This window comes from Phyllobates terribilis, unplaced genomic scaffold, assembly GCF_046119375.1.
Source record: "Phyllobates terribilis strain yellow unplaced genomic scaffold, ASM4611937v1 Scaffold_25__1_contigs__length_18738178, whole genome shotgun sequence".
NCBI classification, from domain to species: Eukaryota; Metazoa; Chordata; class Amphibia; order Anura; family Dendrobatidae; genus Phyllobates; species Phyllobates terribilis.
In genome coordinates this window covers 6,644,076-6,657,535 of record NW_027362785.1, presented here as the reverse complement: position 1 = coordinate 6,657,535, position 13,460 = coordinate 6,644,076, and the positions used below count along the sequence as shown (strand labels likewise).

At 42.0% G+C, this 13,460-nt stretch overlaps 1 protein-coding gene across 1 annotated transcript in view; it reads left to right on the top strand.

Moving 5' to 3' along the window:
- Positions 1 to 10,764, top strand: part of TBCD (tubulin folding cofactor D) — a 232,762-nt gene extending 221,998 nt beyond the window's left edge. The window contains exons 28-33 of the mRNA XM_073660419.1: positions 6,303 to 6,421; positions 9,665 to 9,756; positions 9,857 to 9,997; positions 10,115 to 10,198; positions 10,324 to 10,482; positions 10,608 to 10,764. Coding sequence (XP_073516520.1) covers positions 6,303 to 6,421; positions 9,665 to 9,756; positions 9,857 to 9,997; positions 10,115 to 10,198; positions 10,324 to 10,482; positions 10,608 to 10,764 — 752 coding nt within the window. The remainder of the gene's footprint in view (positions 1 to 6,302; positions 6,422 to 9,664; positions 9,757 to 9,856; positions 9,998 to 10,114; positions 10,199 to 10,323; positions 10,483 to 10,607) is intronic.
- The last annotated feature ends 2,696 nt before the right edge of the window (positions 10,765 to 13,460 follow it).

The window sequence follows — 13,460 nt, the reverse complement described above, 5'->3', positions numbered from 1 at the left end:
ATACTGCCCCTATGTACAAGAATATAACTACTATAATACTGCTCCTATGTACAAGAATATAACTACTATAATACTGCTCCTATGTACAAGAATATAACTACTATAATACTGCTCCTATGTACAAGAATATAACTACTATAATACTGCTCCTATGTACAAGAATATAACTACTATAATACTGCTCCTATGTACAAGAATATAACTACTATAATACTGCCCCTATGTACAAGAATATAACTACTTTACTACTGCTCCATATGTACAAGAATATAACTACTATAATACTGCTCCTATGTACAAGAATATAACTACTTTACTACTGCCCCTATGTACAAGAATATAACTACTATAATACTGCTCCTGTGTACAAGAATATAACTACTATAATACTGCCCCCTATGTACATGAATATAACTACTATAATACTACCCCTATGTACAAGAATATAACTACTATAATACTGCTCCTATGTAGAAGAATATAACTACTATAATACTACCCCTATGTACAAGAATATAACTACTATAATACTGCCCCCTATGTACAAGAATATAACTACTATAATACTGCCCTCTATGTACAAGAATATAACTACTATAATACTGCTCCTATGTACAAGACTATGACTACTATAATACTGCTCCTATGTACAAGAATATAACTACTATAATACTGCCCCTATGTACAAGAATATAACTACTATAATACTGCCCCTATGTACAAGAATATAACTACTATAATACTGCCCCCTATGTACAAGAATATAACTACTATAATACTGATCCCTATGTACAAGAATATAACTACTATAATACTGCCCCTATATACAAGAATATATCTACTATAATACTGCCCCTATATACAAGAATATAACTACTATAATACTGTCCCTATGTACAAGAATATAACTACTATAATACTGCCCCTATATACAAGAATATAACTACTATAATACTGATCCCTATGTACAAGAATATAACTACTATAATACTGCCCCTATATACAAGAATATATCTACTATAATACTGCCCCTATGTACAAGAATATAACTACTATAATACTGCTCCTATGTACAAGAATATAACTACTATAATACTGCCCCCTATGTACAAGAGTATAACTACTATAATACTGCTCCTACGTACAAGAGTATAACTACTATAATACTGCTCCTATGTACAAGAATATAACTACTATAATACTGCCGCTATGTACAAGAATATAACTACTATAATACTGCTCCTATGTACAAGAATATAACTACTATAATACTGCCCCTATGTACAAGAATATAACTACTATAATACTGCTCCTATGTACAAGAATATAACTACTATAATACTGCCCCTATGTACAAGAATATAACTACTATAATACTGCCCCTATGTACAAGAATATAACTACTATAATACTGCTCCTATGTACAAGAATATAACTACTATAATACTGCTCCTATGTACAAGAATATAACTACTATAATACTGCTCCTATGTACAAGAATATAACTACTATAATACTGCTCCTTTGTACAAGAATATAACTACTATAATACTGCTCCTATGTACAAGAGTATAACTACTATAATACTGCCCCTATGTACAAGAATATAACTACTATAATACTGCTCCTATGTACAAGAATATAACTACTATAATACTGCTCCTATGTACAAGAGTATAACTACTATAATACTGCCCCTATGTACAAGAATATAACTACTATAATACTGCTCCTATGTACAAGAATATAACTACTATAATACTGCTCCTATGTACAAGAATATAACTACTATAATACTGCTCCTATGTACAAGAATATAACTACTATAATACTGCTCCTATGTACAAGAATATAACTACTATAATACTGCTCCTATGTACAAGAATATAACTACTATAATACTGCCGCTATGTACAAGAATATAACTACTATAATACTGCTCCTATGTACAAGAATATAACTACTATAATACTGCTCCTATGTACAAGAATATAACTACTATAATACTGCTCCTATGTACAAGAATATAACTACTATAATACTGCTCCTATGTACAAGAATATAACTACTATAATACTGCTCCTATGTACAAGAGTATAACTACTATAATACTGCTCCCTATGTACAAGAATATAACTACTATAATACTGCCGCTATGTACAAGAATATAACTACTATAATACTGCCGCTATGTACAAGAATATAACTACTATAATACTGCTCCTATGTACAAGAATATAACTACTATAATACTGCTCCTATGTACAAGAATATAACTACTATAATACTGCTCCTATGTACAAGAATATAACTACTATAATACTGCTCCTATGTACAAGAATATAACTACTATAATACTGCTCCTTTGTACAAGAATATAACTACTATAATACTGCTCCTATGTACAAGAGTATAACTACTATAATACTGCCCCTATGTACAAGAATATAACTACTATAATACTGCTCCTATGTACAAGAATATAACTACTATAATACTGCTCCTATGTACAAGAGTATAACTACTATAATACTGCCCCTATGTACAAGAATATAACTACTATAATACTGCTCCTATGTACAAGAATATAACTACTATAATACTGCTCCTATGTACAAGAATATAACTACTATAATACTGCTCCTATGTACAAGAATATAACTACTATAATACTGCTCCTATGTACAAGAATATAACTACTATAATACTGCTCCTATGTACAAGAATATAACTACTATAATACTGCCGCTATGTACAAGAATATAACTACTATAATACTGCTCCTATGTACAAGAATATAACTACTATAATACTGCTCCTATGTACAAGAATATAACTACTATAATACTGCTCCCATGTACAAGAATATAACTACTATAATACTGCTCCTATGTACAAGAATATAACTACTATAATACTGCCCCTATGTACAAGAATATAACTACTATAATACTGCCCCTATGTACAAGAATATAACTACTATAATACTGCTCCCTATGTACAAGAATATAACTACTATAATACTGCTCCTGTGTACAAGAATATAACTACGATAATACTGCCCCTATGTACAAGAATATAACTACTATAATACTGCTCCTATGTACAAGAATATAACTACTATAATACTGGCCCCTATGTACAAGAATATAACTACTATAATACTCCTCCTATGTACAAGAATATAACTACTATAATACTGCTCCTATGTACAAGAATATAACTACTATAATACTCCTCCTATGTACAAGAATATAACTACTATAATACTGCTCCTATGTACAAGAATATAACTACTATAATACTGCCCCCTATGTACAAGAATATAACTACTATAATACTGCTCCCTATGTACAAGAATATAACTACTATAATACTGCCCCCTTATGTACAAGAATATAACTACTATAATACTGCCCCCTATGTACAAGAATATAACTACTATAATACTGCTCCCTATATACAAGAATATAACTACTATAATACTGCCCCCTATGTACAAGTATATAACTACTATAATACTGCCTCTATATACAAGAATATAACTACTATAATACTCCTCCTATGTACAAGAATATAACTACTATAATACTGCCCCCTATGTACAAGAATATAACTACTATAATACTGCTCCCTATATACAAGAATATAACTACTATAATACTGCTCCCTATATACAAGAATATAACTACTATAATACTGCTCCTATGTACAAGAATATAACTACTATAATACTGCCCCTATGTACAAGAATATAACTACTATAATACTGCCCCCTATGTACAAGAATATAACTACTATAATACTGCTCCTATGTACAAGAATATAACTACTATAATACTGCCCCCTATGTACAAGAATATAACTACTATAATACTGCCCCTATGTACAAGAATATAACTACTATAATACTGCTCCCTATGTACAAGAATATAACTACTATAATACTGCCCCCTATGTACAAGAATATAACTACTATAATACTGCTCCCTATGTACAAGAATATAACTACTATAATACTGCTCCTATGTACAAGAATATAACTACTATAATACTGCCCCTATGTACAAGAATATAACTACTATAATACTGCCCCTATGTACAAGAATATAACTACTATAATACTGCTCCCTATGTACAAGAATATAACTACTATAATACTGCCCCTATGTACAAGAATATAACTACTATAATACTGCCCCTATGTACAAGAATATAACTACTATAATACTGCCCCTATGTACAAGAATATAACTACTATAATACTGCCCCCTATGTACAAGAATATAACTACTATAATACTGCCCCTATGTACAAGAATATAACTACTATAATACTGCTCCCTATGTACAAGAATATAACTACTATAATACTGCCCCCTATGTACAAGAATATAACTACTATAATACTGCTCCCTATGTACAAGAATATAACTACTATAATACTGCTCCTATGTACAAGAATATAACTACTATAATACTGCCCCTATGTACAAGAATATAACTACTATAATACTGCCCCTATGTACAAGAATATAACTACTATAATACTGCTCCCTATGTACAAGAATATAACTACTATAATACTGCCCCTATGTACAAGAATATAACTACTATAATACTGCCCCTATGTACAAGAATATAACTACTATAATACTGCCCCTATGTACAAGAATATAACTACTATAATACTGCTCCCTATGTACAAGAATATAACTACTATAATACTGCTCCCTATGTACAAGAATATAACTACTATAATACTGCTCCTATGTACAAGAATATAACTACTATAATACTGCCCCCTATGTACAAGAATATAACTACTATAATACTGCCCCTATGTACAAGAATATAACTACTATAATACTGCCCCTATGTACAAGAATATAACTACTATAATACTGCTCCCTATGTACAAGAATATAACTACTATAATACTGCCCCTATGTACAAGAATATAACTACTATAATACTGCCCCCTATGTACAAGAATATAACTACTATAATACTGCCCCTATGTACAAGAATATAACTACTATAATACTGCTCCCTATGTACAAGAATATAACTACTATAATACTGCTCCCTATGTTCAAGAATATAACTACTATAATACTGCTCCTATGTACAAGAATATAACTACTATAATACTGCCCCCTATGTACAAGAATATAACTACTATAATACTGCTCCCTATGTACAAGAATATAACTACTATAATACTGCCCCCTTATGTACAAGAATATAACTACTATAATACTGCCCCCTATGTACAAGAATATAACTACTATAATACTCCTCCTATGTACAAGAATATAACTACTATAATACTGCCCCCTATGTACAAGAATATAACTACTATAATACTGCTCCCTATATACAAGAATATAACTACTATAATACTGCCCCTATGTACAAGAATATAACTACTATAATACTGCTCCCTATGTACAAGAATATAACTACTATAATACTGCCCCTATGTACAAGAATATAACTACTATAATACTGCCCCCTATGTACAAGAATATAACTACTATAATACTGCTCCTATGTACAAGAATATAACTACTATAATACTGCCCCCTATGTACAAGAATATAACTACTATAATACTGCTCCCTATGTACAAGAATATAACTACTATAATACTGCCCCTATGTACAAGAATATAACTACTATAATACTGCCCCCTATGTACAAGAATATAACTACTATAATACTGCCCCCTATGTACAAGAATATAACTACTATAATACTGCTCCATATGTACAAGAATATAACTACTATAATACTGCTATGTACAAGAATATAACTACTATAATACTGCTCCTACGTACAAGAATATAACTACTATAATACTGCCCCCTATGTACAAGAATATGACTACTATAATACTGCTCCTACGTACAAGAATATAACTACTATAATACTGCCCCCTATGTACAAGAATATAACTACTATAATACTGCCCCCTATGTACAAGAATATAACTACTATAATACTGCCCCCTATGTACAAGAATATAACTACTATAATACTGCCCCCTATGTACAAGAATATAACTACTATAATACTGCTCCCTATGTACAAGAATATAACTACTATAATACTGCTCCTATGTACAAGAATATAACTACTATAATACTGCTCCTATGTACAGGAGTATAACTACTATAATACTGCCCCTATGTACAAGAATATAACTACTATAATACTGCCCCTATGTACAGGAGTATAGCTGATGTAATGCTGCCCCCTGTATGTTGTATGATATAATGCGCCTCTTCTCTGGTACAGGTGACATTATCGGTTATTACACGGCTCAGCTGCACAGTGCGGAGGAGATGACTCGCTGCGGCTTTTCCCTTTCTCTTGGTGCTTTGCCAAAGTTCATGCTGCGGCGCAGGCTCCTGCAGGTACGGCTCTGCTCTGCTCTGCTCTGTTCTCGGCTCTGCATCTTTTCCCATATATCACGTTCTGTGTTCTCACTCTGACCCGACATTCCGGATCAGTGAGACGTCTCCGGGCCCAGAAACTGTGACTGCAGAGCCGCTCACAGCCTCTGACACTCCGCCTCATTCCTCACCCCGTTCCCGAACCCCTGCCGTCTCTCCTATCCTTGATCCTCGCCCCGTTCCTCAATCCCTGCCGTCTCTCCTAGCCTCTGCCCGCTACGCCTCGTTCCTCAACCCCTGCTGTCTCTCCAAACTCTTACACTCCGCCTCGTTCTTCGCCCCGTTCTTCAACCCCTGCTGTCTCTCCTAGCCTGTGACGCTCCGCCTGGTTCCTAACTCTGTTCTTCAACCCCCTGCCATCTCTCCTAGCCCGACACTACGCCTCGTTCTTCGCCCTGTTCCACCACCCATTCCATGTCTCCTAGCCTCTGACACTACGCCTCGTTCTTCGCCCTGTTCCACCACCCATTCCATGTCTCCTAGCCTCTGACACTACGCCTCGTTCTTCGCCCTGTTCCACCACCCATTCCATGTCTCCTAGCCTCTGACACTACGCCTCGTTCTTCGCCCTGTTCCACCACCCATTCCATGTCTCCTAGCCTCTGACACTACGCCTCGTTCTTCGTCCTGTTCCACCACCCATTCCATGTCTCCTAGCCTCTGACACTACGCCTCGTTCTTCGCCCTGTTCCACCACCCATTCCATGTCTCCTAGCCTCTGACGCTCCGCCTCATTCCTCTCCCTGTTCCACCACCCATTCCATGTCTCCTAGCCTCTGATGCTCCGCCTCATTCCTCTCCCTGTTACACCTCCCATTCCATGTCTCCTAGCCTCTGACGCTCCGCCTCATTTCTCTCCCTGTTCCACCTCCCATTCCATGTCTCCTAGCCTCTGACACTACGCCTCATTCCTCATGTCTCCTAGCCTCTGACACTACGCCTCATTCCTCATGTCTCCTAGCCTCTGACGCTCCGCCTCATTCCTCTCCGTTACACCTCCCATTCCATGTCTCCTAGCCTCTGACGCTCCGCCTCATTCCTCTCCCTGTTCCACCACCCATTCCATGTCTCCTAGCCTCTGACGCTACGCCTCGTTCTTCGCCCTGTTCTTCGCCCTGTTCCACCACCCATTCCATGTCTCCTAGCCTCTGACACTACGCCTCATTCTTCGCCCTGTTCCACCACCCATTCCATGTCTCCTAGCCTCTGACACTACGCCTCGTTCTTCGCCCTGTTCCACCACCCATTCCATGTCTCCTAGCCTCTGACACTACGCCTCGTTCTTCGCCCTGTTCCACCACCCATTCCATGTCTCCTAGCCTCTGACACTACGCCTCGTTCTTCGCCCTGTTCCACCACCCATTCCATGTCTCCTAGCCTCTGACGCTCCGCCTCGTTCTTCGCCCTGTTCCACCACCCATTCCATGTCTCCTAGCCTCTGACACTACGCCTCGTTCTTCGCCCTGTTCCACCACCCATTCCATGTCTCCTAGCCTCTGACACAACGCCTCGTTCTTCGCCCTGTTCCACCACCCATTCCATGTCTCCTAGCCTCTGACGCTCCGCCTCATTCCTCTCCCTGTTCCACCACCCATTCCATGTCTCCTAGCCTCTGACGCTCCGCCTCATTCCTCTCCCTGTTCCACCTCCCATTCCATGTCTCCTAGCCTCTGACACTACGCCTCGTTCTTCGCCCTGTTCCACCACCCATTCCATGTCTCCTAGCCTCTGACACTACGCCTCGTTCTTCGCCCTGTTCCACCACCCATTCCATGTCTCCTAGCCTCTGACACTACGCCTCGTTCTTCGCCCTGTTCCACCACCCATTCCATGTCTCCTAGCCTCTGACGCTCCGCCTCATTCCTCTCCCTGTTCCACCACCCATTCCATGTCTCCTAGCCTCTGACGCTACGCCTCGTTCTTCGCCCTGTTCTTCGCCCTGTTCCACCACCCATTCCATGTCTCCAAGCCTCTGACACTACGCCTCGTTCTTCGCCCTGTTCCACCTCCCATTCCATGTCTCCTAGCCTCTGACACTACGCCTCGTTCTTCGCCCTGTTCCACCACCCATTCCATGTCTCCTAGCCTCTGACACTACGCCTCGTTCTTCGCCCTGTTCCACCACCCATTCCATGTCTCCTAGCCTCTGACACTACGCCTCGTTCTTCGCCCTGTTCCACCACCCATTCCATGTCTCCTAGCCTCTGACGCTATGCCTCGTTCTTCGCCCTGTTCCACCACCCATTCCATGTCTCCTAGCCTCTGACGCTCCGCCTCATTCCTCTCCCTGTTCCACCACCCATTCCATGTCTCCTAGCCTCTGACGCTACGCCTCGTTCTTCGCCCTGTTCCACCACCCATTCCATGTCTCCTAGCCTCTGACGCTCCGCCTCATTCCTCTCCCTGTTCCACCACCCATTCCATGTCTCCTAGCCTCTGACACTACGCCTCGTTCTTCGCCCTGTTCCACCACCCATTCCATGTCTCCTAGCCTCTGACGCTCCGCCTCGTTCTTCGCCCTGTTCCACCACCCATTCCATGTCTCCTAGCCTCTGACGCTACGCCTCGTTCTTCGCCCTGTTCCACCACCCATTCCATGTCTCCTAGCCTCTGACGCTACGCCTCGTTCTTCGCCCTGTTCCACCACCCATTCCATGTCTCCTAGCCTCTGACGCTCCGCCTCATTCCTCTCCCTGTTCCACCACCCATTCCATGTCTCCTAGCCTCTGACACTACGCCTCGTTCTTCGCCCTGTTCCACCACCCATTCCATGTCTCCTAGCCTCTGACACTACGCCTCGTTCTTCGCCCTGTTCCACCACCCATTCCATGTCTCCTAGCCTCTGACACTACGCCTCGTTCTTCGCCCTGTTCCACCACCCATTCCATTTCTCCTAACCTCTGACGCTACGCCTCGTTCTTCGCCCTGTTCCACCACCCATTCCATGTCTCCTAGCCTCTGACGCTCCGCCTCGTTCTTCGCCCTGTTCCACCACCCATTCCATGTCTCCTAGCCTCTGACGCTCCGCCTCATTCCTCTCCCTGTTCCACCACCCATTCCATGTCTCCTAGCCTCTGACGCTCCGCCTCATTCCTCTCCCTGTTCCACCACCCATTCCATGTCTCCTAGCCTCTGACGCTCCGCCTCATTCCTCTCCCTGTTCCTCGCCCATTGTGGTAGGTTGTAACATTTCTTTTCTTCCAGGTTCTGGACGGTCTGAGGAGAGTCACCACCATCTCGGGGAAGGACGTCGGCTTTGCGGAGTCCAGAAGAGACGCCCTGAAGGCCATGTCGCAGTACGTAACCCCTCCGCCTCCTCCCGAGCCCCCCAATTTGCCCTATTTTCATTACCCTTGCTTGCTGTCAGTGGTAACGGACGATCCTCGTATCGCGCAGGGTTTGCCAGAGCGTCGGAGTGGACGCCACCGGGTCACCGTCAGAGGTCCTGTGCTGGGAGAATGTGAACCTGGTGTACGATGCCCTTCTGAACTGCATGAACGACTACACCACGGACAGCCGGGGGGACGTGGGGGCCTGGTAAGAGGGTCTCCAGCACTGCCATCGCTGGGAGTCGCTGCATACTGGAGATTCACCACTAGGTGGCAGCAGTGTATAGAGACAATGTTAATATTCCCCATCTTGTCCTCTGTCCAGGGTGAGGGAAGCCGCCATGGCCAGCCTGCTGGACGTCACGCTGCTGCTGGTCAGGACGGCGCCGGAGCTTATCGGAGAAGACGTGTAAGTCCCCGAAAAGGTGTAGAGCGGAGGTGGACGCTGATCTGCTGGAAAGTCACATTGACGTAGCAGAAGGAGGAGTCCTCAGCAGCACAGAGTATTTCAGGAGAGGTTTGCTTCCTCCGCAGCTGTCTGAGGATGATGTGCTCCGTGGCTCAGCAGGCGGCTGAGAAGATCGATCGTTTCCGAGCTCACGCCGGATCAGTCTTCCTGAGCCTCCTGCACCAGCACGACCCCGCTGTCCCTAACATTCCTCACCGGGAGGCGCTGGAGAGCATATTCCACAGGTATCTGTCCCTACAGGGGTGAAGGAATGGATGAGACCCTGCAGTTGTCAGGGACAATAGATGGTAGCCGTCACCACCACGAGCCACAGAGACCACGTCATACTGACCGCTTTCTCCCCGACCAGATCACAGAGAGATTCTCTGAACTGGAACGCTCCGTCCCAGGCCTTCCCCCGGATCACACAGCTCCTGGCACTGCCGACCTACCGATACTACGTCCTGATGGGCCTCACCGTCTCCGTGGGGGGATTAACAGAATCAACAGTAAGAATCTCTGTGTAACTGCTCCGCAGGACCACCGCTAATGTCACCTGATATCTCCACATACAGTACTGATCCTATACTGTACTCCAGAGCTGCACTCACTATTCTGCTGGTGCAGTCACTGTGTACATACATTACATTACTGATCCTGAGTTACCTCCTGTATTATACTCCAGAGCTGCACTCACTATTCTGCTGGTGCAGTCACTGTGTATATACATTACATTACTGATCCTGAGTTACATCCTGTATTATACCCCAGAGCTGCACTCACTATTCTGCTGGTGCAGTCACTGGGTACATACATTACATTACTGATCCTGAGTTACCTCCTGTATTATACTCCAGAGCTGCGCTCACTATTCTGCTGGTGCAGTCACTGTGTACATACATTACATTACTGATCCTGAGTTACATCCTGTATTATACTCCAGAGCTGCACTCACTATTCTGCTGGTGCAGTCACTGTGTACATACATTACATTACTGATCCTGAGTTACCTCCTGTATTATACCCCAGAGCTGCACTCACTATTCTGCTGGTGCAGTCACTGTGTACTTACATTACATTACTGATCCTGAGTTACCTCCTGTATTATACCCCAGAGCTGCACTCACTATTCTGCTGGTGCAGTCACTGTGTACATACATTACATTACTGATCCTGAGTTACCTCCTGTATTATACTCCAGAGCTGCACTCACTATTCTGCTGGTGCAGTCACTGTGTATATACATTACATTACTGATCCTGAGTTACATCCTGTATTATACCCCAGAGCTGCACTCACTATTCTGCTAGTGCAGTCACTGTGTACATACATTACATTACTGATCCTGAGTTACCTCCTGTATTATACTCCAGAGCTGCACTCACTATTTTGCTGGTGCAGTCACTGTGTACATACATTACATTACTGATCCTGAGTTACATCCTGTATTATATTCCAGAGCTGCACTCACTATTCTGCTAGTGCAGTCACTGTGTACATACATTACATTACTGATCCTGAGTTACATCCTGTATTATACCCCAGAGCTGCACTCACTATTCTGCTGGTGCAGTCACTGTGTACATACATTACAATACTGATCCTGAGTTACCTCCTGTATTATACTCCAGAGCTGCACTCACTATTCTGCTGGTGCAGTCACTGTGTACATACATTACATTACTGATCCTGAGTTACATCCTGTATTATATTCCAGAGCTGCACTCACTATTCTGCTAGTGCAGTCACTGTGTACATACATTACATTACTGATCCTGAGTTACATCCTGTATTATATTCCAGAGCTGCACTCACTATTCTGCTGGTGCAGTCACTGTGTACATACATTACATTACTGATCCTGAGTTACATCCTGTATTATACCCCAGAGCTGCACTCACTATTCTGCTGGTGCAGTCACTGTGTACATACATTACATTACTGATCCTGAGTTACATCCTGTATTATACTCCAGAGCTGCACTCACTATTCTGCTGGTGCAGTCACTGTGTACATACATTACATTACTGATCCTGAGTTACATCCTGTATTATACTCCAGAGCTGCACTCACTATTCTGCTGGTGCAGTCACTGTGTACATACATTACATTACTGATCCTGAGTTACATCCTGTATTATACTCCAGAGCTGCACTCACTATTCTGCTGGTGGAGTCACTGTGTACATACATTACATTACTGATCCTGAGTTACATCCTGTATTATATTCCAGAGCTGCACTCACTATTCTGCTGGTGCAGTCACTGTGTACATACATTACATTACTGATCCTGAGTTACCTCCTGTATTATACTCCAGAGCTGCACTCACTATTCTGCTGGTGCAGTCACTGTGTACATACATTACATTACTGATCCTGAGTTACCTCCTGTATTATACTCCAGAGCTGCACTCACTATTCTGCTGGTGCAGTCACTGTGTACATACATTACATTACTGATCCTGAGATATCTCCTGTATTATACTCCAGAGCTGCACTCACTATTCTGCTGGTGCAGTCACTGTGTACATGCATTACATTACGAATACTGAGTTACCTCCTGTATTATACTCCAGAGCTGCACTCACTATTCTGCTGGTGGAGTCACTGTGTACATACATTACATTACTGATCCTGAGTTACATCCTGTATTATATTCCAGAGCTGCACTCACTATTCTGCTGGTGCAGTCACTGTGTACATGCATTACATTACTGATCCTGAGTTACATCCTGTATTATACTCCAGAGCTGCACTCACTATTCTGCTGGTGGAGTCACTGTGTACATACAATACATTACTGATACTGAGTTACCTCCTGTATTATACTCCAGAGCTGCACTCACTATTCTGCTGGTGCAGTCACTGTGTACATACATTACATTACTGATCCTGAGTTACATCCTGTATTATACTCCAGAGCTGCACTCACTATTCTGCTGGTGCAGTCACTGTGTACATACATTACATTACTGATCCTGAGTTACATCCTGTATTATACTCCAGAGCTGCACTCACTATTCTGCTGGTGTCGTCACTGTGTACATACATTACATTACTGATCCTGAGTTACCTCCTGTATTATACTCCAGAGCTGCACTCACTATTCTGCTGGTGCAGTCACTGTGTACATACATTACATTACTGATCCTGAGTTACCTCCTGTATTATACTCCAGAGCTGCACTCACTATTCTGCTGGTGCAGTCACTGTGTACATACA